At 34.7% G+C, this 27278-nt stretch overlaps 2 protein-coding genes across 5 annotated transcripts in view; one reads left to right on the top strand and one right to left on the bottom strand.

Moving 5' to 3' along the window:
* The window catches only part of LOC136410204 (uncharacterized), a 49090-nt gene extending 30255 nt beyond the window's left edge, over positions 1 to 18835 (top strand). For 3 of the 4 annotated variants that reach the window (XM_066392246.1, XM_066392247.1, XM_066392245.1), the window contains 6 exons: positions 818 to 1016; positions 8349 to 8680; positions 9090 to 9349; positions 13911 to 14099; positions 14949 to 15173; positions 16788 to 18835. In XM_066392246.1, the coding sequence (XP_066248343.1) occupies positions 818 to 1016; positions 8349 to 8680; positions 9090 to 9349; positions 13911 to 14099; positions 14949 to 15173; positions 16788 to 16976 (1394 nt within the window). In that variant the 3' untranslated portion in view covers positions 16977 to 18835. Of the gene's footprint in view, positions 1 to 817; positions 1017 to 8348; positions 8681 to 9089; positions 9350 to 13910; positions 14100 to 14948; positions 15191 to 16787 lie in introns of all 4 variants that reach the window. The other variant, XM_066392248.1, reaches the window with a different exon arrangement.
* The window catches only part of LOC136410208 (midasin), a 53777-nt gene extending 26881 nt beyond the window's left edge, over positions 1 to 26896 (bottom strand). Inside the window, exons 1-18 of the mRNA XM_066392253.1 lie at positions 26798 to 26896; positions 26489 to 26736; positions 26107 to 26346; positions 25479 to 26007; positions 25257 to 25420; positions 24036 to 25201; positions 23340 to 23823; positions 23037 to 23262; positions 22459 to 22971; positions 22038 to 22290; positions 21686 to 21987; positions 21499 to 21625; positions 21139 to 21448; positions 20939 to 21085; positions 20525 to 20879; positions 20206 to 20434; positions 19268 to 19896; positions 18972 to 19100 (exon numbers count right to left, since the gene is read on the bottom strand). Of these exons, the coding sequence (XP_066248350.1) occupies positions 18972 to 19100; positions 19268 to 19896; positions 20206 to 20434; positions 20525 to 20879; positions 20939 to 21085; positions 21139 to 21448; positions 21499 to 21625; positions 21686 to 21987; positions 22038 to 22290; positions 22459 to 22971; positions 23037 to 23262; positions 23340 to 23823; positions 24036 to 25201; positions 25257 to 25420; positions 25479 to 26007; positions 26107 to 26346; positions 26489 to 26736; positions 26798 to 26875 (6129 nt within the window). The 5' untranslated portion in view covers positions 26876 to 26896. The remainder of the gene's footprint in view (positions 1 to 18971; positions 19101 to 19267; positions 19897 to 20205; positions 20435 to 20524; positions 20880 to 20938; positions 21086 to 21138; positions 21449 to 21498; positions 21626 to 21685; positions 21988 to 22037; positions 22291 to 22458; positions 22972 to 23036; positions 23263 to 23339; positions 23824 to 24035; positions 25202 to 25256; positions 25421 to 25478; positions 26008 to 26106; positions 26347 to 26488; positions 26737 to 26797) is intronic.
* Positions 26897 to 27278: the final 382 nt, after the last annotated feature.

The following is a 27278-nucleotide window of genomic DNA, read 5'->3' as shown; positions in this document are numbered from 1 at the left end:
GGCTCCCGCTTTCTAACAGAGGCAATAACCGAGATGTAGAGATAATTCTCAATTTAACGCTATGGATTATGAACTTCCTATCCTATCTCCTTAATGGAATTTAAAATTTAAAACAAAGCTGCCATTTTAAAATGGGTGGAATTTGACTGATTTATTTTAAATAAAGAAGCAACTTTGAAACAAAATTGACCTTTAAATTGCAGCCCTAAAACTAATCCTTATCTATACAACAACATTTTTGAAATTTCTTCAGTGACGAATGTTATGCGTTTAAAAGATCTCCAATGTTTTTTGCTTCTCACAACCGACCTTTATTGAGAACCGGTGAAGAAATCTGCACCACTTAATGCCGGTAAAGATTGATATCCCGATGCCGTAAAGGATTGTCCATTTGGAGGGCCGTAAAGGAATGGTCAATAATGGTTTCGGAGGTTTTATGTGTTTTTCCAGGGGATGAGCTGGCATTTATTGATGGACTGATCGAAATTTTCATGAGTTTGATTTTATTCGAAAATGAGCTACGAAATTGCGGGGCATAAACCAGGGATGGATGGATTAAAGATATCAACTATGTGGGAAAATATTAAATAAAATTTATAAGTGTATAAGATTGCAAAAAGTGTTCCTGACAATATGACGAACACAAATATTAAGATTTTATTTAGCTATTAATGCGATGTTCTTGACACATGGTTTATGATCAATTTTCAATCTGCATTAAAAAATTAAATTGTAGCTTATCATCATTTTACCTTATTATTCCCGATTCGAAAGGACGGATAACTAATGTTAATGAGGAAAAAAATTAAAATTTTAGGGTCGGCAGTGGCGATGATAGGGGCGAATCTGCGCTTCGGAAGCAGCAGTGCAAATGCTACTTCCAACGTGACGAGGGTCTTTCAGTGCCACCCCGGAGGCACGGCTGAAGCGGCACTGATCTTTGCACTGGGAACATTGGGAATGGCTGCCAATCTGGCTTTGATGGGAGTCATATTGTCAAATAGACAACTTAGAAGGTATTTATTTTGTAATTGATATTTCTAGGTAGCAAAGGAGAAACACCTATTTGAAACTAAAAAAAAAACATATTAGAAAAATATAGAATGTATTTTAAAAAACTGTAACTATAAACCATATTATGGAGCGCTATGGATTTTTTCTGCAATAAAGCCCTCTCAAAATTACATCTCTTGTTGATCTTGTTAAAAAGTTTGCAAGATAATTTTATAAATGATTAATGTCCATATAGATATATCATGAACCTACAAATTTTTTTGATGGCAATTTGTCATCTAATTATCTAATTTTTCTAAATGTTGACATTTAATGACATAAAATTATAGTGCATTCAATTACAATAATGAAAAAATTGAACAAAACCCTCCGGCCGATGTAGTAGAATCAAGCAATTTAATTTGAAACTTCGTTATTCCAAAAAGCACAAAATGGTCGAGTGAATGTAATTACATAAACGAACCATGCCGGTCAGATCAACTGCGTTGAAAATATGCCTGAATCGGTTTTTAATTTTTCTAATTCGAAGCAGTTGTTTAATAGAAAATAACGTTCAGAAACATCAAATATTTTTTCATAGTACTGTCAACCCAACTTTTAACACCCATAGAATCATTAGATCATTAGATGTTTCGAATTTATAATTATTTTTTAGTTTTTATTATAACTGCCCGATCTCAATAGAAAATGGTTATTTATCTGATTATCACCGAAAGTGATACTTAAGGGCACGCCGATTGCAGTAGATGCGAAACGTGTTCACACAGCAATCGAATGTGGCAAATACACTTCGGTACCTGTTACGAGCAATATTTTTCTCACGCGCACATGTATGCCAATTTTGTTGTCTTCTGTAGGCTCAATGAACTATAAGCATTCGGTAAAATTAGCAATTATGCGGTTGATTTGATCAGCAGTTTATTTTAACCCTATACTACACGAAAACTGCGCGAAGAGCACTTGAATAATATGATCATAACATATGCATATATGTGCGAGAAGAACGTGTTTCCATAGCAGAGCTTTCACAATTTCTTGCAACAAAAGCATTCATTTCGGGGCACATATACATTATAGTGCAGTTGCAAAACTATGCAGTTTTCTTTTTTTGAATCAACGAAGACAAATCATGAAATATAACACAGTCCTGGCAAATACGTCGTTCGTAATCCATTTATATTCATGTTTCACGTTAAGTGTCAGTAAAAATGTTTTATTGTCGAGTGTGAAATAGGGGAGATTCCTTTCACAAAATATAAATACAAAATATCCTTTTATGTGTGCAAAAAATCTGAATAAAGAAACATAAAGGGAGTTCTAAAAATATCCTCCTAAGGGCATTGTATACATATTTGTTATATTGTTACATAATTCATTCGGTTTGTAATATGTATATTGAATTAGGGCTTTTTGGAAAATTAGAATATGAATGATAATTAGAAATGGGTAAATTCAGGTTGTCCATAGGCGCGAAGGCTAAGACAAGCGAAAGCAGAGACAGACCGACTTTTTCTATGTCTTTAGGGAAAATCTCCTTTTGCCGCCCCCATATTTTGGCTAGAGACTAATAAAGTTATTAATGTAGGAAGTTTTAAGATAGACGAATCATAACCTAAGATCATAAAATCGACAAAAAAAATCAACGTTGGATATGGAGTTAACAGAGTTGGAGCAATAATTTCTCTTACTTTTAAATTTAACACTTCTAGTATAAAAGTGTATATGCTCAGCCTATACGGTCCTAAAGAGAATTGAAAAGCCTTAAAGGAGGTATCATTCGATCCTCTCCCATTTAAAACTTCAAGAGTTGTTTTCCTCCGTTAAAGGTATTACATAATATACATTGTATCTAAGATAACGATGTTCCAGATTGAGGAATCTCATAAACGGCTAGCGAAGTGAAGTTAATTAAAATGATACTTCGAAATTTTAATTTATATATGTACGTATTACAGTTCTGATTACTTTCGCAGATATGTGATAACATAATAAGCAATGTATCAAAACAATTATAATTATATAGAGTGTATTCAATGGTGCCCAGGTTCTTCAAAAGGTTCACAATTTGATGAAGACACATGTCAGGAACAAAAAAAAAACAAAACCTTTTATGCAAATCATTCTCAATTGTAAAAGGTAAATGGAATTTCATTGTAATAAATTCAAGAACAGCTGCAGGAATACTTTTCTCTCTAAGGAGATTGGGCTACTACTTTCCCTAAGAAAATAATAAAAATAATTCTCCGCTGACGTTGCACCAGACCCAAATTATTTCCGTGAACAGGTCACTGAATACAGTTCTTTGGGTTTTTACAAGCCAGACTGCTTGCTTTTATTGTTCCCTGATGATGCGATTTTCTTCTGAAGTTTCTGCTTCCAATCTCCTTTATAAAAATTGCCTGCTAATACTCAAAAAGGGAGTTACGTCACAATGGTAAGAGGACAATGAACTAATTATAGTTTACTTGACTCATGTGAAATATTGGATGTATGCACAACCATTTACCAATGACTGAGCTAATGAAATTCCTGATGGTAAAGGAGAGGAGTTATTTATTGTTCAGAAAACAATGAATTCCAGCACATTAAGAACTGACGACATACACATACAAAACGATAACAAAGCTTATCATAAATAATAAAATTTTAGAAGTTCCGTCCGATGTCTGTTGTGGAACAAATGGGTTTCCCTGGAGAATATAAAGAGGCTGTTAAATAATGAGCTCGAGAAGAGGCAAGGGGATGTGGAAAAAGATAACTCTAATTAATTAGCGTGTCTTTTCACCGTACTTTACTATCGTGTTGCTCGGGAAACAATAACCCTGATGATGGATTACCCTTTTTGTACCATAAATTCGAAGGTGTTGTAATTTTTTTGGCAAAATTAATAATTGTTTATGAAGATGAGATTTCTCTATGGCCTGACAAACAATACTGTTGTTTCACATCATTATCTTGAGAAGGCCTCTGAAAATAGGGTGATAATATCAAATTAGAAAAGCTTATATTGGATTTAAAATTAAATCTCCTTCAAACTTTGTCGTCAAGTAATTAAACCCTTGGCATTAAATGGCTCTTCGGTCCAAATCTAGCACACTTGAAGTTTCCAAACAATATGACGTGCATATAGGGTTTTCTTCGGAGAATTTAACAGTAAGTCCATTTTGTTAATGAAGACGTTATAATAAAACACACAAACGAATTCCGTTTAATCTGAGCTAATGGAAAGGGGATATTTTCTCGGATCAGTGAGTGTCGTATAAGGGATTGATCGATTAACCCTCGATGGGTTTTAGGCTTAAAATCCCATCCACGAAATAGGGTTTACTTAACACAAACTGTTTAACGTTTCCAAAATGTTAATAATATGTGCTGCTCTTGTTGTAGGATGTTTGTTAATGCATTTTTTAATGCGCTTTGCAATATTATGTTTACTGTACCGTTGTCGCCAATGTCATCAATTTTCTACTATGTCGACCAGAAGTGTACAGTTCGGTATAATCATGAAGGGCACCAATTTCGAGATTTGCAATTGTTCCATGGCTGAAACATTATTAAAACTTTCCCGAGTAATATTTGCCACTAAAGAGCCTTACCTGCCAAAAACTGCGGCAAATAGCTGTTAATAACGGTAATATGGTTTCAGGCATTTCAGTCAGCCACATTTACACGGTTTTGGTTAATCTATACTCCTAATTTGCAGATTATACGAACGTGAAACCGCACATAATCCCGGTCCTGGATTATCATTTAATAGGCATATGCAAACCACTTTTAATATTTAATAACCGCACGCACGCAATATTCGTAGCAATACAATAATAAATCCCAAACACGCTATTAATTATGATTTCAAAATGATTACTTTTATGCATGGATGAACAGTTTGGGATTTAAAATTGAATTGTTATTACTCTTGTATTTGGAGCATGGATATACAATAGCATAATATTGATATGATGATTTTTATCCATCAGACCTTTGTGAGAATACAATGATTTTGTGTGATTCCAGTTCTAAACTAATTCCCTGATTCGGATTTATTTATAATGAAACTAATAATTCATGAGAAAAGACTTACAATACACCGTTCTGTTGTTTCAAAATGGCCATGATTGCAGCCTGTGTGACGTGTTCAAGGATACAAGGTAGAAGTACAAGACATGATTTTTAATATGTCGTTTCGGATTTTCATCGGTATTTAATTTGATAGAATTTCTTAAGCTTCCACTGTCTGTTGAAATTCAAGAATTTTAATTCTCAGCATGTGCGCCTTCAAAATCCATCATAACCAAAGCATTTATAAGTTAAAATAAAAATAAGTAATAAAAAAATATAAGTGAAAATCGAGTGTGGTTTTACTTTATAATGCCGCAATATTATTGCTTCAAGCCCATTAGTTTTCCAGTTGCCACAAAGCCAACGTTTTTCTCTAGGGGCAAAATTTTCGACTTCCGGATTTTTGTGCTTATCCGCATACCATACCGACAATTCATTGGTGTTATTTGGTAAAATGCCAACAACTTCCGGAATACACGTCAGACTCTCTTGCCATCGTAGAATTTTAAGGGCTTTATTTAGATTTCTCAGGGATAGTTGTTAGTACTAACTGAGTCACGAGAATCAATAAATTGACAAAAATTAAGCGAAGGATAAAGAAAATAGTTTAATTTTTTGGATAGTTATGCATGTTATATTTGTAATGTATATATTCTTCCAATCAATCAAAAATCTAGGTTCGCCATGGAAGCCAAGCATTTTATCATAGCGAAGTTTTAGTTCTATCTCAAGCAAATAAAAATAAGGAATGGATTTTTTACCGCACTTAAAATGTATCAAATCACACCAAAGTGTAATTTTCTCAGTTTAATAACTTTGAGTCGAACATAACAGTTAAGCCACTAGATTTGTGATTGGTACGCTAATTTTAATTATCTGATGAGTTTATCAATTTCACGTAATGTTGAATATACATTTAAGGTTAAAAGTTTTCCAAAACTAAATATAAAAAAATATTGATACTTTCGTTTCATTGGGTTCTAAAATGCGCAATTATCCCCATTCAATTAATCTTGCATATAGTTGTTTCTAAGAATCTTTCCTGTTCATTTTTATGTGGCAGTATATTGTTTCATCCTTATGCTGGTCATTCATCTGGTTCATACCTTGCATATGGCACAATTCTCGACATAAAAAAGTGTGTGGCTAGATAAATAGACGATCGGGTCCCCTGATCAGATACAGGTGCTTATTTCTAAGTAGATATTCTATCGCCGTCTATTGTCAATGGATCTCGCTTATCCCAGCCCAGACAAAAACCCGTATTGCCTTTTATCATTTTTGCGACGATGGATCTTCGGTGGCCGCATTCGATTCCAGGTCTTTAGGCGAGGAACGAGAGCTCTGATATAATCGAATATTCTTGCCGACGTTTTAAAGAGAGGCTTTATTGTGGGAGAAGAAAAGATGATTGCCTTACGTCGGAACGGAATTCGCGAGATTGGAAAATGGGTCAGCTCTCGAACAGTACTTTAATGGGGATGTGTTTAAGTAAAATTTATTATGTAAAATTCATATTTCACAAAATTTATTTGGTTAAAACTACCCCACAAAAACTGCTTTACTAAATCGTTTCCCATATCATAAAAAAATAAGTGGCCTCCACGATCTTATCAAAAATTCTTTTAAAATCTAACTTGTTCTGCTGCTTCTCTACGATGTCTTATTTCTCTTAACTTCAAAACAAAAAAAAATCACAAAATGTATTCCTCAAATACCTCAAAAGGAATTTAAATTTCCCTCAGAGAAACTAGTAAAATTAAACCGAATAATTCGGGGTGACCTTACGGTTTCCCGTCTTGCACATAACACTGATGCTCAACAGACCTGAAGTAATAAAGGTAAAGGGAAGGTGTTTTAATAGATTTGTTATTCTGCTCCAAACTATTACGAGGGCTGCCGTGTAGTTAGGGACAATATTATCAATACATTGGATCAGAAATAAGAGTTTAAAGAACTTGAGAATTGATAGCATTTTTGTTACAGCGTCAATGTCTCTTGGTTATTGTTTCATATTTTCACTGCACGGTGTGATAATAATTGATTCTCTTCATCATCGTTTTGGTTAGCACAGAAACGTAGGCGTAAACACAAGAATTTTCATCGGAATTTGGAAGTAATGTGCACCGTCTCCTTATCGCGATACCCATTAATATCAGCGGTATACACCACTTTCTGTTAATTACACGGGGAAGATAAGGGCTGTTCTACAATGTAGGGTGTCAGGGGAATAATTTGGTAAATGATTTATCGCCACACAAAACGAAAACGTTTAAACGAAAGTGAATTGCCAGATAATTTGACAAAATGAAAGCAATTCCCAATCAGTGAGAAGGTAGTTTGTTATGTGTCAGTGCAGGTGAAATGGCGAATGATCAATTTGCCCAGCGCTTTGTCTTTGATTCGTCTTGGACCCCGGAAGCGTCTGTTTTTCCGGGCTGTTGGGATATTAGAATAGTGTTAACATAAATTAAGAGGTGCAGTTCTGTAGGGTGTTGTAGAAATTCTCACATTAAGCGAAAGAAAATTTACATTTCATTAAAAAGGAAAACATCATATAGAGTTAGACCGATCAATGGAATTATTCTCAAGTTTATTTCTCAAAAGTCAAGTTCATACTGAATGAACTTCGATAGGGGCAGAACAGGTTTAACACTAAATGGTTTAAAAATCCATAATAACTTTTATAGTCCTGTCAAGATTATGAATTCAATCAATTTCCAAATTGTTTCGATGAAAGCACATATTTTCAACTCAATTTCTTGCAAATGAGGGTGGTTCTGGACGAATTTTTAAACTACCAAAAATAAACAGAGGTCTAACATTCAACGCTTTAAAATTCTTTAACAATGAAGTTGTTATGAACTTTCAGAAAACATTTAGCGTCGCTCACAGCACCATTGAGTGCTTGATAAAAAATATTTCCTTGTAACTTTTTCTTATTAAGACACATTTAACAAATTCCTCTTAAAACTCGCTGCTTCGAACCCAAAAGAATATCTATAAAATTAATTCGATCCACCAATATCTTTGTCGGAAATCGGCTCTAAACGAGGTTTAGGTGTCGCAATATTTAACGTATAAATTGTCCAATGGTTACGTGGATTACCTTATCAGTTTTCCAGACAAAGATACTTTACGGCCACACAACTAATCACCCAGATTACGCTAAAATAATGCCAGCTAATTTAATTGCATCAACCTAAACTATACAAATGACTCTTATTAGCATTAGCTTTTGAATCAGCATCTAGTTAAAGTAGCAATGTTTTCAGATGGTCGCAAGGTCTCCTGTTCCATCAAGGAGCTGTGGATTGCGCCAGAGCGGCCCTTCTTCTCCCTTTAGGAACTTCAATACTTCACTGCCAACCGGTTCACAAATGTTCACTAGTGGAAACGGCCTTCTTACTTCTCGTCACTGTAGCCACTGTTAATATGCTCACTACAGTACTGAACGACTCTCCAGTGTTTCCAGATGATGAAGATGCGGGCAGAATGTTTTCAGAGGCACCTCTACTCATGGATTCTCCCCAGTGTGTACTTTTTGGTACCTCAATGATCTGGTTTGCATCTATTACCATTAACTTGGGACCTACATTTTTATCCGGTAAGAATCTTCTAGAAATTTTCTTTATGTTTGAAAATTAATGTAAAGTTAAATTGTAACAAATGATAAATGTTGAGCAATGGCTAATATAAAAAGAGTCTTTTGCGAACTTTTTACTAAAAAAAAATTAAGTTTGTGAAGTTTAGACGTTTACCAAAACGCTGAAACTTTCAAAGACAAACACTTTTATCTAATTCGATTGTTATTTTGGTGCGAGATTGACAACTTTGACCTATAACTCCAGTCGAATGTCGTCAATCCTTCAATCACTTATAAAAACTTTGGTTTATTATTGCCGCACTTTACCATAATCGCAAGCTATAAATTTTGATTGGTAATTGAGCTCAAACCCATCAAAAACACGAGATAAGTTGTCATTGATGCCTATATTAACTTTTCCTCATTTTAGGTGCATTAGCGGCCCAAGGTGAGGCCGGCCATAAACACCCATCGTGCCCCTTAATATACGGACCATTAAGGCACTACATCTTAAATGCGTTATGGATAGCAGTAAACTTAGTGTGTGTGACCCTGACTCTTTTCCATCTAAGGAAATTACATAGAGACTTAACAAAAGCTAATGTAGAAGCGGTTAGAGTGGCTGGCTTGGTAACGACCTTAGTAAACGCCACCGGTGGTTCCAATCAGATGAATTCTGTCGATCATTCGGTAAGTATTTATAATGATTCAAGTTTATCAATTTTGTATCTAATGAAATTTGAAGGTGACTATGTTGTCAACGTGAAACGCTAAAATTTGAACTTGAGCATCTTAAAAACTGTAAAAGCTATAAATAAAAACCAAAAAAAATCTTCAAAATTGAACAGCATTAAATCAATACAAGTTCAATTGAACTTGTTTTTCTATTTTCTTCAGTTGTGTTGTCTACTAAATAATCCCGACTAAACCTGAATTAACCCGTATAATGTTATTTATAATCCCTTTTTGAGTTGCATTTGCATTGTTAATTGGGAAATGATTTCTCTTCTTTCTTATCCAAAACCCAAGGTCAATACACAAAATCCTTTGTTTATATTCCTCATTTCTTTGTAAACAAATTTAAAATCAGGCTAATTAGAAATTCGGGACAGGGACAGAATCTAATTTAACCCTCCCAAAAAGCGAGAAATGGTTTGAACAAAAACCTAATTAGACAGTCCTTTTCCCGGGTGTTACGGAATGAATTAAATTCTCCTTTTGTTATTGTTTCAATTTTGCGGTTCGGTCTCATTCAATTTGACAAAATAATAACATACTTCTATGACAAAAAAGGTTTCAATTTGAGTATGAAAGTAACTCGAATATTTTATTCCCTAATAGTTTAATTACCATGAGAAATACAAAACCTTTGCTGGGCTCAACGAGGTGGAAATAAACCACCCGACGCCTTTTATCAGGCTCTCGATAACACGCAAGACCAAACAGTAAACTTAGATTTCTTAGAGCACGTCGATTTTTCAAAATAAAAGCGTTTTATCGTCTTGTGGGGATTTTTAGGGCAAGAGCCTCTCAAAGTTCCCTTTATCGATATAGAAAATAAACATTTATCTCGTACTTTAGCTTTCCAATCGATAAAATGGCACAGGCCATCGTTTCTCATGTGGAATGATATATTAGGAGTCACCAACTTTGGTATTGGTATATAGCAAACAAAAAGGAAAGCACATATCAATGATCTTTTAGTTACAAATTTAGTGCTCGTTTTAGTAGTAGATGTTTAACAGACTTATCTATAAATTGATAATTTTCAAGATTTAATACAATATGCAAATATCAGTACGGCACTTTTTAGTTTGCAAATTAACCATAGATATACATGTATTCAAAATTGAATAAAGATAAATTATTAAATGAAATTAGAAAACTCTATGCCCATATCAGTCCACCACAAAATAATATCCACAAATGAACATTTTTTGAAGGTATAAATGATATCTATCCACTAGTATCGACCTATACGGGTTTATGTACAAGTCCTTATTCACTCGAGTTTCAAAAAGTTTAGGACCAACTTAGCCCAGTCTGATGTAGATACCCTGACGTGTAAAAGCCTCTTTTAAATAAACATTTGTGGGATTTTATTAGTAAATGCCAACAAGGAGTGCTTCAATTGCATAACGATAAAGCGCACCTTTTCAAAGTAAAAAATGATTTAAAACAGTTAGATATTATGTTAGGTGTTTATGTAGTAAAGGTAAACCTTATTATAATGAATCAAATGCACATGCAAAAAGCTTGAATTAGAAATCCAAATCCAATTTGCATATATGACCATCTGGAATGGGATTTATGGGTGATTTTACTGTTTTCCAGAATTGCCCATAACCACAAGAGCCACAGATTTCATCGTTCTTTTATGCTTATAAACTCAAATAAAATTTAAATTTTTCCTCTGTAAGTGTGGAAAGATTCTCCAATTGCCACTATTTCAACATATTTTTCTATACGAAAAATCTTTTGCGTTTAAAATGAAACCCTTGCCCAGAAAATCTGGTGAATACTCCACATATATGATTAATAACACCAATTTTTTTCTTGATAACATTTTTCATGCAAAATTTAATATATTTCCGACGCAAAAGATAATAATCCCATTTGGTTTGAGCGTATCATATAAAAGTCAAGCGTCTGTTTTCCCCGTCATTATTATATTTGAAAATAAATGGTTTAAAAAAAGAGTGTTACGAAATCGATCTGGATGTAGGCAAAATTATTCTCGTAAGTAGATTAATATTTACCATACAATTACCTGCTCCCTTGATTGATTGTCTCTTTTATGGAAATTGTTCCATAAATATGAAGGAAAAAACGAAAGAAAAGGAGACGATGCGTTCTTTTAACCCGTGGTATGAATAGTAATTATATAATAAAATTTAGTACATAATTTTAAGACATAAACTTCCATATGGAGGACACGTTTACATCTTGATCACGATTCTCTTAATGGCTCCAACGAAGTTTTGCACTTAAGAGTTAAGTTGTCAGCAAAGGGTACTTGAACAAATTTAGTTTGTCCTGTAAAATGTGCTAATTTATAAGTAAAACTGACCTTGCATGAGTTAATAAAAGTTTATAAGTAAACAACTAAGTATTTGATTCATTACAGTTTGAGTAAAATAATTGCTTAATAATTGTATGTAAAATTGAATATTTTCTTCCTAAGTACAGGCAAAAACGAACCCAAAAACATTGAAATTGAGATAAGTTGTTTAATACAATTATTTTTTTACAGCTAATTGCCCTCGCCCCATCTCCCGGAGTGCAAGGGAAGCATTTACATTAAAAGTTAATTATCTCAAATATTTCACTTCGTTGATATAGATAAAAGCAAAAAAAGAGGCATTTGTTTAGCTTCATCTCATTTCTTAAATAAACGATTTCGAGTAAACTTAAGTGTGATTCCCTTGCCTACCGAACAAAATAAACCACTGATGTTGACAAAAATTTTGTGGTAGAGAAAACCTTGAAACCTTCTATGTTTCTGGGCGCGACAAAGTTTCCTAAACTATAACGTAACTTTTCATAAAAAGTATTGCAAAATATTAAGGAAGTTTTAAAGAAAATTTATGAGATGGCTTGTTTAAAGGTCCAAGAACGAGGCGTGCAGTTTGCAGTTAAAAATCTACCTCAGGGGGCTTATTCACCGGAAGTGCATAAGAGCAGTGATAAGTTCAAGTAAAATGTTAAACAAGTCGATACTTAGTTTTAATCTTTTACAGACAAACTCTTCTTTTGGTACCACTTATATAGTAATGAATAATAATTAATAACAATTAAGAACAATTTTCAGTCGATTTCTATAATAATTAATTGCATGAACTGCATAAACGAGTGAAGTTGAAATTAGTAATGATTTAATAGTGCTAGTAAGAAAGATTAATCACTTCCCGTGCTGGAAATATGAAACATTTAGGAGGCTTAGCTTTTAATTTAATATCACATCTCGCAGAACAGAACTTCGCAAAAGGGTTCCCGGATCAACGGAAACCGTGGGCATATTGTTTGGTTCCTCAGGGGAAATTCATTGTTGCATTTTTGCCAACTCATCTAAATTTGAAAAATAACTGTCAGGTATCAAGTAGTCAAATCAATTGTTCTTGCACAAAATGAAAAATCGAAGCTTAAATCATTAATTTAAAAAAATCAATAAACCACATGAAAATTATTGAAGGATGAACTGGCTAAGCTAAAAGGCAACGATTCTTCTTTCTCTATATATGAGATTTTTCAGTGAAATAATTCGTCCACGATGCCGCAAGGTTTTTCCACTTTCCGGAAATATTTTTCTACAAACGCCGTCTTTAGACTGCCATCTCTGCTCTTGTGATTCGCGACTAAATCAGATCGGGAGTAGAGGAGACGGTTTTCTTCCTCCCGAACCAATCAGATCCTTTAGAAGCTTCTCTTGAAGTTGTTTTCTACTGAAATGTGTCTACTTCTTGTTTCGATTTTATCTTCTTCATTTCTTAATTAAAACCAGCTAAGACCTGACATATCCGACTAGGATTTGATCAAAGAACTACTTGGCCTACGTAAAGGTTTGAATATATAATTGTAATAACAACATCATTGAAAAATCCTACTTCAATATCTACTATTAAATTTTAATCAAACACATCTGTTTGCTTTTGATTCCTATCTCAAATAAAACCCCCATTATCTCGTCTTTGAGATAATAGAGAAACTTTGCCACTTATAAATTGTCATTGATATGGAGTTTTATTTGCTCTGCTGCTACAAAATAGGGCTCCGGTTGTTATCAGATATTGACTAAATGACAAAAACTAATTTAATCTCTCTGAAGTCGTATCTGTTAGTTAACAAGAACGCTCTTAACCCAGTTTGCCAAGGCAAAATGCTATGCTCTGTCGCATTTGCTGCATATGGCATTAATTGCACCACTCTAATTGAGTTTTTACAAAGTCTCTTAATTATTGCTGAATTATTCTAAAATCCTTTTCGATTACCCGAGTGAAAATCGAAATTGACTTTTTTGCGCAATATACATTTATTGAAAAACATTTAACAGATTACATCCAAGAATAAAGGCGCGCGTGTGATATCGCTACATATTGTTCCTTCCTTATTTACTTCCATATCCGAGTATGCCACAAATAAATTATTACTGCGCGAATAAAGCAATTTCTCGGAAAAGCAAGTTGAAAAGGATTTAATTTACATATTCATGTTTGTTGAATAGTTATTTAAATTATTTTCTGGTTTGTTTTAGGCTAGTAACGGAGCAGTAGAAGAACAGAGACGGATGAGAGAGTACTTAAGAAAAATGGAGAGGGAAGGGGTGCAAAGAGTCAAAATGTTCCTGGTCATTACAGCGGCCTACGTCTTGTTTTGGGGACCGTTATTCATCGTTACCCTCATTAATCATCCCATTGTCGGGAGCAACCCTTTGGGGCACGAGGTAAGCAGCACGGGCGTCCTACGAAATTCGTCAATTTCCTCAGAATGTCGGCTTGTCATAATAATAATTAGTTGGCGCAAGATGAGAAGAACCCTTTGACCAGCGATGCTAATTTAATTATTAGGAAATGCCTTAGCGAGAAATTTACAGGTCGCTAATACATAATCAGGAATATTTATATTCGTTTGGTTGATGGAGGGGGTTAATTTATACTTGACAGGGAAGCCTAATTATTATGTGAAATTTGACAGCCCTGTCGCTTGTTAAATATTAATATTAAAGGTTCCTCAGACAAAAAAAATTAACAGCGAATCCGTAAAGGGAATAGGGCGTTCAAATAGAAAATGAAAGAGGATGTAACGTAACCATCAGGCATGTGTGCCTACAAAGTAAAGTTTTTTCCCTGCTAAATAATTACGACTGTCACCCTTATAGTGCATACAAACGTAAATCTAAATTTCCGTTCCGTTTTTCTTCTTATTGACATATGCCCGATGCAACTATAGGCAAAATCTTCTTTTCAATAAAACACTTTATCATGAACAGAGCCTAAGGAAGCTTTTACCCTGGAATGCTGCTTTTAAATGGCCTCGCTATTCTATTCAATCAGTTAACGCGGCCTACTAATTTTCTAAATTTAGCTCAGTAAAATAAGCCGCGACATTCAAACCGCCTAGAACTAAACTTCGATTAAAATTACTGCAGGCATAAGATGACATCAGTTTAAGTGCCGTCTGTGGTAAAGTGCTATATCAAGTTTCAGGAAGGTCCGTGTAACATTCAGCATAAGTTTTGAACTTTAAAATATATTTTTAGGAACAAATATAAATCATTTCTTTCTCAACACAGATAACCCTTCACATATCCTACGTACACGCAATAGTGAATCCCACGTTGTTCCTGGTTCTGCACCGAGGATTGCGAAGGGCCGCCCTCGATGCCTGCTGCGGGTGGGTTCCGATCTGGCTAGGCCCTCCGCCCGTTCCTACGCCACCCGATCCGCCCAGACGCACGACTGTGCCCGAAATTGCCTGCCTAAAGCCGCCCATGCCCGCCCATCCCGACAGTGCAATGGTAATTAAATATTATATGTAAGTGGTGTAACAAAATGCGCTGCATGTGTAGTTACATGTTTCAGTAGTATATCCTGTATCACTCAATTATTTTCACACTACAATTGGAAATATTTGCCGAGCTTCTAAGCGATTTTAATGGGCTGTCTGGTAAGCCTTGGATGGTAGCATTGGGATTCACGTAGTTTTTCAACTTTAAGAACATAATGCCTTGACCGTCGTTTCTGAAGAAGTGGAGTATCCTTTCACTATGGTGATTACACTTTTTCCTATTTGGAGGTATGGGAAAAACTAACTTCGAAATTTCTTAACATAGCCAATTGTACACATTGATCACCATTTGAACAATAGTTTAAATTATCATCAAAGTCAAAAAGGGGGATTAAGAGAAAGAACATTTGGTTTCGTGTTAACTCCATCCGCCAACTTCAGAATTCCTAGAATAAATTGTTTTCTTAAACTAATGTTTGCCATAGTCATTTCAGCTCTTTTTTATAGTTATTAATCCTTTTTCTAGTTCCTACGGTTCACAAATTCTGTTCACTCGTTTCAATTTTTCTTTTGTCGATTCAGATTAGTTCCCGTCGATAAAGGTTTGGTTTGAACCTGTGGTTTAAACTTTTGCAGTGTGCTTCTGTTTCCTGTGCACTGTGAGACTTAGTTTTTCGTTTGGTCTGGATAGGGGAATATCTAAGAAGACAAGAGTCCATCTTTATGTGTTTCCGTGGGAAAAGTGATATTTCGATTTATGCAACTGAAGTATGTGCTAAGAAATTTCCTAATGTTTTTCTTGTGAATTCAAATGACAAAGCTGTCATCCACATATCGAAACCAGCACTTCGGCTTTTTCATAACGGCGTCCAAAACGTTATTCCCAAAGATCTCTGTAAAGTAATTGCCCACTACTGGACTGAGTAAGTTTGTTCATATAAAATGCTTCTCTATTAAAAATATGTGATGATAAGCTAATAGCGGAATAACTTGATTATTCTTAAGAAAATTGCCGTTTGGAATTTAAAGGTACACCAAATCTAGTAAGTATTTCTTTGGAAAAAGTGTGTCAATTCTGTGACGAAATTTCGATAACATCCACCGCCAGTGTAAAAGAACGAAGCTATGTACAGTAAATTTTTGGAAACGCATTTTGACTAGCCAAGAAACTCTTCGCAGTTTGATAATTGCTATTCTGGATTTTTGCTTATAATTTGCACAAGAACAAAATAGCAAACGTGCCTGAAATTCTGATCCTTTAGGGCCGCCCTTTAACAATATGAAAATTTAAGTTATGCAGCCTGTCCTTCCCTTGCAGCCCTCACCCAAGATGTTTTATAGATACTTGCTCTTGTCCTCTTACTTCATTTAAAAGCTTTTAAATTTGAGATACTCGCCGTGTTTCGAGTTAGGCGGATGCTTATGTTAAGAAGGCTAAATAATTTATCAAACTTTTGGAGCTTTGTGCTGGTAGGTAATAGTTTCTTTAAGAGTTTAAAGCCAGGCTAATCGTTACTTATTTAAGCTCTCGTGTGCTTAAACCGACTTTAAGTTGAAGTTTTAATGGGAAATACTGAATTTTGTGGAAAAATGTACTTAAAAAGTTCAGTTGTCGCAATTTCAGGGAAACACCGATTTGAGTCTTTGGTCGCCGGATAGTACCACCGATTCGGTACTGCCCTTGGATCCTCTAAATGGGGACATTGAAATACCTCGCTTTTCCAGTCCGGATTTGGAGAGATTCGGATTTGGATCACCAACAGATAATGAAGTTAAGGACAAGCCGGACTGGAACCACTCAACGAAAATATAACTGATTACAATGCAGACAAAACGAGCTGGAGTATTACAATCACGGTTGAGTTCTGCAATACGTTGCCATACCTGTGTTCCTTTAAACATATATATATATATATATATATATATTAGTTAAGTAAATTTAGATAGAAAAAACATCTTTTAAGTTGGGATTAGTTCAAGATGGAATTGATAAAGACTACTCAATGCCAATTGCGCAATTTCAGAGGTTATTTAAAGGAGAAGGAACTACGTAACTTATGAAACTTTAATACACAAGCGGCTACTATAGGAATAATTATTTCAAAAAATCAAAAAGCATTATGTACGGCAAGGAATTGACTATATTATTAAATTTATAGGCAGAGAATATAGTACTTATCCTATTAATCAGCATTTAATAATGACTATTTTTCATCTGTTAGTTATCCACTTGATGGCAGAGGCAATAATCATTATTAGATTTCTTACAGTTTGTCCACGACTATTTATACTTAAACAGTGTGGCAAAAAAATCTGGAAGTTATGCACTATGATAAATACTAGTTTTGCTAGAGATTGATTCACGTATCTAGTTCCATACAATTTCTGTGATCTTCAATAGATTTAAGTGACTTTTCGTTGATACGCACTGCAAGTTATGTTTTACCCACATATACGAATAAAAATCGCAAAACTTAAAACTTAATAAGTGTGTTTTAATTTTAATAAATGCAAATAAAGTTACGGCTCAATAAAGGCGAATTGAAAATTCATCTAATTGCACGGTTCAAGAAACATTGAATTTTGTAGATTTGTATAGTTACAAAAACCAGCTCAAGAAGCAATAAATTTGTATTGTTCCCACAAAGAAATTGAAAAAAAGAACTATTAATCAAACATAATCCTCGATCAACAAATCCCTTTCTTAATGAAATAAGAAAACTCAAACGATGTGCCTAAAATATCAGTACATTTAAACTCAAACGCAATGAAACTGGAAAGTTATTAATGTAAATAAAAGTGTAAAGTTATAAGAAAAATATTCTATTATATTAATGTTATGAACTGTCCAATTCTGTCAATTAAAATACCGCACCTTTTTTGTTTTATAATAGTTCAAGTAATAAGTTAATATGCATTTTAGAACCACGATAGAGTTAATACGTTATTTAGATGTACTGGATGTTTCTGGAAGGAGATTCCTCAATAATTATCTTTTATTATAAGAGGGCGTGTCTGATGAAACGTCGATTTAAATTTCATAAGACACAAGTCTTAACATATATATATTTCCTCAGAGAAGCTTTCATAGATTTGTTTCAGCTGAATATCATACTTCCAAAATGGTAGATATTAACTGAAAGAAATTTTGTTGTTTCAATTACATTTTTGACTTTATTCATTATCAAATTCTTTACGGACATTTGGCAAATTTTATTAAATATCAACTAGCGCCTTGACATGTTGATTTAACCCCATCTTTGGATTTTTTACGAGAATTTGCGGCTAAATTAACAAAATTTCATAGAATTTGTTTCTGCGTGTTCATAATCTTTATGACGATTTCAGTTGCAGCGAACGATATTTAATACTAACACAGAAACTCGGTTTCTTTTGGTTAAAATCGAAAGAAATTTGTGATGTTCAAAAAATAACCAATAATCAGCACTATTGATTGAATGAAAACGCTCTTCCGGAAACACCAGATATAAAAACTGTCACATATCTCGCAATAAAAGGAATCAGATGAGGGAACATTGCAAATCGGCTTAATAGCAAATTTTATAATTTAACATTTAAAACCAGGGAATTTTGTTACAAGTAAATAATCTGTGTAAATGGCAGAATAAGTAAGTTATTGTAAAGTGTTGAGGAAATATGAGAATTATGTGAATAAAAATATTAAATTGACGACACGAATTTTCACTTCTATGTGTTTGAAATTGAAATTTGAAAAATGGAATCAGTGACAACATATGTTCACAATACACCTCACACCTTGAACCGAAAATTATAATAACCCACTTACCTGTTCGAAACCGCCGAGGATATCAGTAGTATCCATCGCAGAAGTCACCGGCAAAGTTCTCAAACTTTTTCCGGCGAGATTGGCCAAAGTTTTAACCACGCTGCTCTTGCCCACGCCTGAGTTTCCAACCTGAAGCGAAAAAAACCTTTGGATTCCTTTAATGGTTTTAGTAAAGTTCTAAAAAGTTAGTATGTTCTATATGTTTGAAAGGAAAACTTCCGAAAAGTTGTGCAGGCGATTTTCGAACATGAAATTGCTATTTATTTTCAGGGAAAAAAATGTGTCAAACACCTTACCAAAATAGCCATCCAGTTCTGGTTCACGCAATACGTTAAGCTTCTCAAGACCCCTTGCTGCCCCCTCAAAATTAAATGTCCTTCTCCTTGCTTCAGAACGTGGTCATTCAGCTTGTCTTGACCTCTTTTCAGACGAACTTCTCCGAAATGCACTTGATCCTCTTCAATATATCCTATAGAGTTCGATCTTTTGATGGCACAGCCCATAACTTCTTTGTATAATTCCGCAACCTTTTCCTTATCAGCAATGTTACGCATTCTATCTACGTATATTAGCTGGACAGTGTACTCAGGACTTAACTTTTTAGCTAAGGATTGATTGTTTTCGAAATGACTTAATGTAGCCTGGCACCACCGAGTCAGATCGCGTAAGTTACACTCCCAAGGGGAACCTTTATTTCCGAATAAACGCTGGTCAAGCCTCGCAGCTAATTTGCAGTTGAAGTCGATCATTTTCTTAAGCGTTTTTTCGGGTATTGAAGGGAATTGACTTGTGAGAATTATTTTCATATCACGAAATGAAAAAGCACTGATATATACTTGAATAAATCGGTTGAGGAACGACTTGGGGAGACCTCTTCTGCAACCACCTTCTTTCATTGGGTTCTGACAGGCGAAGAAGCGGGTTCCTATAAGAGAAATATTGGTAATTAAAAAAAGCCGATTTAACACAGATTTAACAAAATGTTTCGCTTTGGAGGTAGAGTGCTTCGAAATTCATTTAAAAATACATTTTTCTTATACAGTGTCTCCCAGATTAGGATGGACTTCATGGGGATATCGGAAACTGTCGGAGGTATGAAGTCGATTAAAAGTGGAAAATGATAAGATCTTTACCATGATAGTTACAACCGGCTTTAATTTTTATCTAAGGAATTTTTGGTACTCTTTTATCCATGTTATTCTCAAATACCATATATATCGCATATTCGTCTTACCTGGCTGGACGTGGAACGTTTTCGCCAACTCTGGTATAAAAATCTCTCCTCTGTGATCCAGGCAGGCATTGAGCCCTTCTAGAACTGATTGAGATGCCAGATTAAGTTCATCTAGCAATATCCAACATCCTTGTCGTAAAGCTTGTAAAAGTGGACCATCTCTCCAAGAGAACTGACCGCCACTACCACCTTCTAGTGGGAGATCGGCTCCGAAGAGATCAGAAATGTCCTTAAATTACAAAAAATAAAAAGGTAAAGATGGGTTTTTATGTTAGTATCCAGACTCTATTGAGAAGAAATGATAAACAATGCATCTTACCGTCTGATCAGACAAATTTACACGAAACATCTTGTGTCTGGTTAATTTGGCTAATGCAGTAATGAGGCTTGTTTTCCCTACACCAGGGCTGCCTTCCAGTAAAATGGCCTTATTCAACTGCATACCTCTGAGCAAATTTCGCGTATTCGATACTGTAGTAGGTGCGTTAAAGGAAAACGTGTCTGGTACCAATTTTTCTTCGCCCATAGTGACGTAAAAAGGCTCAATACCAAAACGCGAGTCGGTACTGACAATTTTCAGAGAAATAGAGAGTGAATCTGAAGCTTGAAAGTTTCTGAATTGGGCATCAAGAAATTTTATGCAGCGAGTTTTAAATTTTTCCAAAGCAGGAACACTAAAAGAATTAAACAAAAGAAAATACGATTAAGCTTTGTAGACATAGTATTAACTTACCTTTCATTACTGCTGGCTCCAGACCCGAAACTATCCAGAAACACTAAATGAGCGCCATGCATATAAGCATTATCAGAAGAAATTTCTCCAGTGCACTGATTGATAAAATTCACCCACGTTAAAATGTCTCGGATACTCACTGTATACCTAAAATCATAAATATATCCCTCCTAGTCATATTTGCGGCAGCAAAAACACACCTTTTCCCAATTTCAGTACTTCTAAACCAGTCAATAAATTCCATCATCTTTTCCCCGAAATTAAACTCAGCGTTAATTTGCAAATTTTTATTAATAATCGCCACTAAATCATCTCTGACAGTGCACGACTCGCACCAAACTTCAGTAAAACGATTTCTCAAAGCCGGAGAAAGTTCTTTCTTCCCAAAATCACCTCCAGGATTCATCGTTCCAATGAATACAAAATTTTGGTCAGCCACTAGGATTTCGGAATTGTTTGAGTTATTAAGATCGATGCCCTTTTCGGCCAGCAAAAGAGTTCTTTCAGGCTCTAGAATGTTTGAATTATTTTAACCTCTAAGATTTTATGAGAATTGTTACCTAAAAGTGAATTTAATCTCTCTAAAACACTGTCGTCTGCTAACGAGATTTCATCGGCCAGGAAAACACTTCCTTTTCTCATGGCATTCAACAAGGGACCATCTACCCATTCAAACAGAGAATTGCTCTAAAAATGTTTACCGATTAAATGAGAATGTATGATTCAAAAAATTTTAATGCGCGTTACGTCTTTTGAATGTTCCCTAACAGGCCTCAAACCCCCTATAAAGTCACTGCTTTCAGTGTGCATATGACAATTAACAGCTACAAGTTCCTGCCCATTAATTTCCGCTATTAACTGGCAAATTGTCGTTTTGCCTCCACCTGTTTCACCCACTAATAAAACGGGCTCTTTAAACTCCAAAGCTTTCCCAATCAAAACAGCCAATTTACGCATGTCGAATGTCCACACTATGTTTGGATAACGGGCACTATTATTGTGAAATTTTTGCAAAATGTGCTTAGTAACTGTGGAGGTTTTATCGTTCACTACAACAATGATTTTTAATTTATATATGAGATTTAAAACCAAAACTCACGGGAAAACAAATGTTCTAATATAACTTTTCTACGCCAGTGTTTTTGCAATACGTCCACGATTTCCTTCTTTTCATCGTCTTTTCTCACTTTTCCAGCAAGGACCAAATACCCTTCATCTACCAGATGTTGGTCCCAATCGTAAAGTTTCAAGGAGTTTTGAGCAAGGCGATATCTTTCCCCCCATCTAAACAAATCCCTCAAGGTAATGAATCCTTGTTTTCCTGCAAAAGCTGCGGAACCTCTACGTCGCATCTGGAAAAAAATGTATCTAGAGTGTTTATCTAGAGTCCAATATTCTATGCTGTAACTATACTGTATGTAAACAGCAGAGTCTAACTTAGGTTACAAATAGAAGATAATAAATCCATACAATCAATTAATTTTAGCACATAATTAAGTCATATAAAAAAAATTTCTCACCTGAAGATCAGTCATCACAATAATCATTTTTTTTGCATAAGACTGTGGCATCGCGCACCTCTGATGCAATATAGACTCTAGCTCCAAAGGAGGAATTTCGTTGAAATGCAACTCCACAAAGCGATTTCTGAAAGCCCGAGAAAGCATCTTCCTCCCTCCATAAACTCCTGGAGGATTCTGAGTGGCGAACAGCATAAAGTTGGAGTCGGCTTTAACAGTGTCCTGAGTTTCCGGTATGAACAACTCCCGGTTGTCATCCAACACTCTATTTAAGGCTTCCAACACGTCGGTAGGAGCCAGATTAAGTTCATCCAGAATTATCCAGTTGCCTTTTCGCATGGCTTCCACTAAAACGCCTTCTCTAAAAATCAGTTTCCCAGTGGAATCGGCCACGTATGAGCCTATGTATTCTTGAAGATCTGTGTGCTCATGATTGTTGATTCGCACGCACTTATTGCCGCTAGATTTGGCTAGGTAAGTTATCAAGCTAGTTTTACCTACTGAAGTGTCGCCCTGAAAAAATTTTATTAGGGTTATATTTTTTAACTTAAACTAAGAAACTAAGAAAAAGGATCTACCTGAAGTAAAACTGGCAATTTGCCTATAGACACCACTCTAACTAAATCTTTTAGATTTTTTCTAACAGAAGAAGTTAAAATATAGTTATCAGGGGTTTTAGGTTCTAAGCTACCCTTTTTGATCCAGTAGCCTTCAAACTCAAGAAAAATATTTCCTGATTGTTTTGGTTCTGGTATGCCTTGTTTAAGGATTGCTCGTATTTTTTTTTCATCGCCAATCAAATAACTGAAAAAAGTAAATAAAAATAAAATCGTAATTCAAATAACAACAAAAATTTTTATTCAGAAACGGAATTTTCTTACCTTCCTATCAATCCTTGCACCATGTTATATGAACCTGCATCCAACTGAGTTAGAAAACTAAGACAAAACGCTTCATATAAACTTCTCTTGAAAGTCCCACATGGATTTTTGGAAGCAGTCATCAAGGCCCTACACAAAGACCTCAAGGAAAAATGCGGTTTGTGTCCCATACCATCGCAGAGGGACAAATTCATTTCTTTCCTGATACGCAAATAAAAATCTACGATTTTCGACACTTCTTGATCATTTAAAGCCATAGCTTCGAGGTAGCTGCTGACCAACAATATTAGATCTGATTTTTCAATAAGCTCGTCCACGTAAAATTCAGTGAAACGATTTCGGAGTCCCGTCGGGAGGTCCTTTTTCCCCACGTTTGTTGCAGGATTCATACAGGCGAAAAGAGTAAAATTTGGGTGTCGTTTTATAGGGGTTTTATCACCTTTTTCTAATAAGCATATGGAGCCAGATGTATTTTCTAAGAGACCTGAAATTATGAGTAAACTTTCTTAGTGGTTGCGCTATAATTTTTTGGTTTTCTTAGAAAGTTATTTACTTCTTTGCTTGTAGTAGGGATAATTTAGCCTACTAAACCACAAAGAAAACTATTTGAAATTGCCACTTTTAGTCTTTTATATATTTAAAAAAACACAGCTTTAAAAACTGCTACAGCCAATTGTTCAAAACACCGAAACATACCCGATAAGCACTCCAATGTCTCAGCATTAGCCAGATTAATCTCATCCAATAAAACCCAGGAACCCTCCCGCACTGCTTTCACCAAACTTCCCTCTATAAAGGCAAAATACAGGGCATTCCCCTGCTTCAACTGGACTTCTACCTTCTTTAATTTTTCATTGACACTCTGCCATCTCACACAAAAATCCTGATCCTTTTTCTTTTTTTCGGATTCACTGGCTCCTTCCAGTGAACTAGACAATCGTCTTAAAGCTGTAACTGCACTTTTCTGCATCATCGAAATCAAATGAAGGAACTTTTGTTTATTAAAGGCAAATGCAATTTTATTGAGGAATTCCTTATTCGACTCGGTGTTAAAGAAATCCCTGAACACGGCCTCAAACTCTGTTCGAATGGGAGCTATTATAATTCTAAGATCTACAGGTTTGAATCCTCCCAAAAGATCAGCAGAATCTGATTGCTGATTCATGTTAATTACAGTGAGTTTCTTGCCAAGAGTGTGGGCTAGGTATTGGACTGAAGAGGTTTTCCCAGTGCCTGTTTCTCCTACTAACAACACAGGTTCTTTCAAATTTACACAACACATTATTCTTTCTAATAAAACTGCAGTGGGACGGGTAAAACAAAACTTGGTTTGTTTGCTGTAAATGGAATGTTCCCTCACTAAATTCACTCTCTCTGATTGGAAGCTATCTAAAGTAAGTTTCATTGTAGGTTTATAGTTGTTGAAAAAGTACTCAGCTTTGTGGTTAATTATACCCAGCTGAGTGCTTATTTCTTTAGCCAATCCAAGGGCCTCATCTACACTTGGAATAGAACAACAAAACACATCAATAGCATCTTGTAGAACTCTCAAAGCACTCTCTTGGCTTTTTACGTCATAATTAATGGCTGCTCTACAGCACCATTTAAAAAAATCTCGGGTTGATATGAGTCTGCCGGGCCTTCTGACCAAATAAGTTTCATCATTTCTATTTGAACAGAACAATGCAAACACATTATTCAGCCTATCAGAGATTGTATCAAATTGAGGGTATTTAACATGTAAAATGTACTTTAGCTCTGCAATGGTCAATGGGTCAATAGTTATTTGCAAAAGTTGTTTTTCAAGGAGCTGCATGACGTTTGAGTGATGCCTGTATTGTCCGAAAGATGAGGTGATGAGCCTGATAATTAAAAAAAAAATACATAACTTGAAAATTAATTTTTACTGTAAAATACCTTTGAGTTAAAAACAACTGGAACCCAGGAGTAACTGGAACTAAATCTCTATATCCTGGTACTGTAAGAGCATTGTTTTCCAATAAGCTGACAAGAACTGAAGCTACATCCATAGATACCAAGTCTATATCTTCTAAAAGCAACCAATTACCCTCCATTACTGCCTAAAAAGCGTCCAGAAAAATTCCTTCCAATTCTTTTAATCAATAACTTAAAACAAACCTGAGTTAAAACTCCAGGTTGCCAAATAAATTCCCCAGGAATTTCAGAACATTTATAAGTTCCTAATAACATTTTACTATCAGTTTGATCACCCAACTGTACTTTAATGAAAGTATCCCCCAATTCCCTGCCTGAGCATGCAGCCAAATGCTCTATAAGTCCAGTTTTTCCAGACCCAACAGGGCCTTGAAGGCAAAAAGCTTTACCACAAGACAAACTAATAGCAATTTTTTTTAAATTATTATGAGTTGAAGGAACTTCGATCAACAGTGGCCTTTTCGGTTTGCTCAAGGCTGAGATGTAAATCCCAGAGATGTTGACAACCTCTTGAACTTCTTTGCACTCTCGAGGTATAAAAGGATGTTGATCTAGTGTGTTAGTGTCTGGTAGGTTCTTGGTAAAACCATTATGCTCTTCAAATTCAATAGTGAGTTTTAAATTTAAGTCTTCGGGTAATCGCTGAGATATTAATGATTTCAAACTAGATTCATTGAGGCCTAAGATAACTGCTATTGTTTGACAGGCTAACCTGGAAGCAATTATTAATGAGCACAAACAACATTTAACTGATAGAATAATGCAAAATTTTCTTATTAATAGAACAAATTTCAATGTTGGATGTACTTACCAAGACACTTTATAATCAGTATGTAAGGAATACTTCTTAATAAATATGCTCCACTTCCACCTTTGCCTATAAAACTTTGGATCACTTTTTAATAAAAAATAGCAGGCTTCAACAATATTTAAATCTCTTAAGTAGACATTATAGGGCAATGTAATTCGACATTTTTTTGTTTTTGATGCACTTGTTGAATCTTCTTCTTGAAATGGAGATGCATATTGTTCAAAATATTTTTGGGCATAACTGTAAAAAAAGATGTATCTTTGCTAAATATATATGTACTAAGTAAACCCATACTTTAAATATTCATTAGGGCAAGAGACTGGGTTTACCAATATATATTGTGATAAATGTTTAAACTATAGTAATTTAATAATATTCCTACCTTTTCAAGTCTGGTCTAGCTTTAATCACCTTAGACAGTAATATACAATTTACAACGTGTCTAGGTTGACTAAAAGGAAAGTCTTTTGAGAATGCAATAGATTCTATAAGCAGCTTTGGAGTTTCCTTGGAAAAATACTCCAAAACTTTCTCAAAATATTGCGGAATAATTATTATTTCTTTGGCAATATAGACCAACATTAAGTTAACCTTCTTTTCGTCATTTAGGTTCTTTTTTGTATCCAGAACCTAGAAAATCAGTTTTTCAATTTAGAAGTAAGAAGCTGTTAGATGAATAGCTGGAGATTACCTTAAAGAATATGTTAAATTGTTCATTGATTTTACGGAAGTCTATCAATTTCTGGAACAGCTCTGATAAGTCTTCCATTTTTAGTTGGTTTTGAATTTCTTATCATTGAAATCTTCAATAATTAAGAAAAATGGGAAGAAAAAAACTAGAAGCAACTATAAATTTCTACTCAATTCTAACCCCGAACTATGCAGTATAATATAACCTCAAAAAAAAACGTGGGGTTAATTGATACATTTATTTTATTTGAATCGTTGGAGTGGTTGGTGTACGATTATAATCCAATAACACAGTATGTTTTTTTCGATAAATATTTATTACGCAAGTTAAAATAAATGCCCTCTTGTGAAAACAGCATTTTTTAAATTTTTTATGGTATAGATAGAGTCATTTGAACTGGATGTGAGAACGAAATCACCACAATCAATAACGTCAAAAAACACGTGCTCAATTTGAGGTTAGGAAATATTGTTTATTTCAT

The sequence above is a fragment of the Euwallacea similis genome, chromosome 8, assembly GCF_039881205.1.
Source record: "Euwallacea similis isolate ESF13 chromosome 8, ESF131.1, whole genome shotgun sequence".
Classification (NCBI taxonomy): domain Eukaryota; kingdom Metazoa; phylum Arthropoda; class Insecta; order Coleoptera; family Curculionidae; genus Euwallacea; species Euwallacea similis.
The sequence above is the reverse complement of the archived record's forward strand: the minus strand, read 5'-3'. Positions and strand labels throughout refer to the sequence as shown.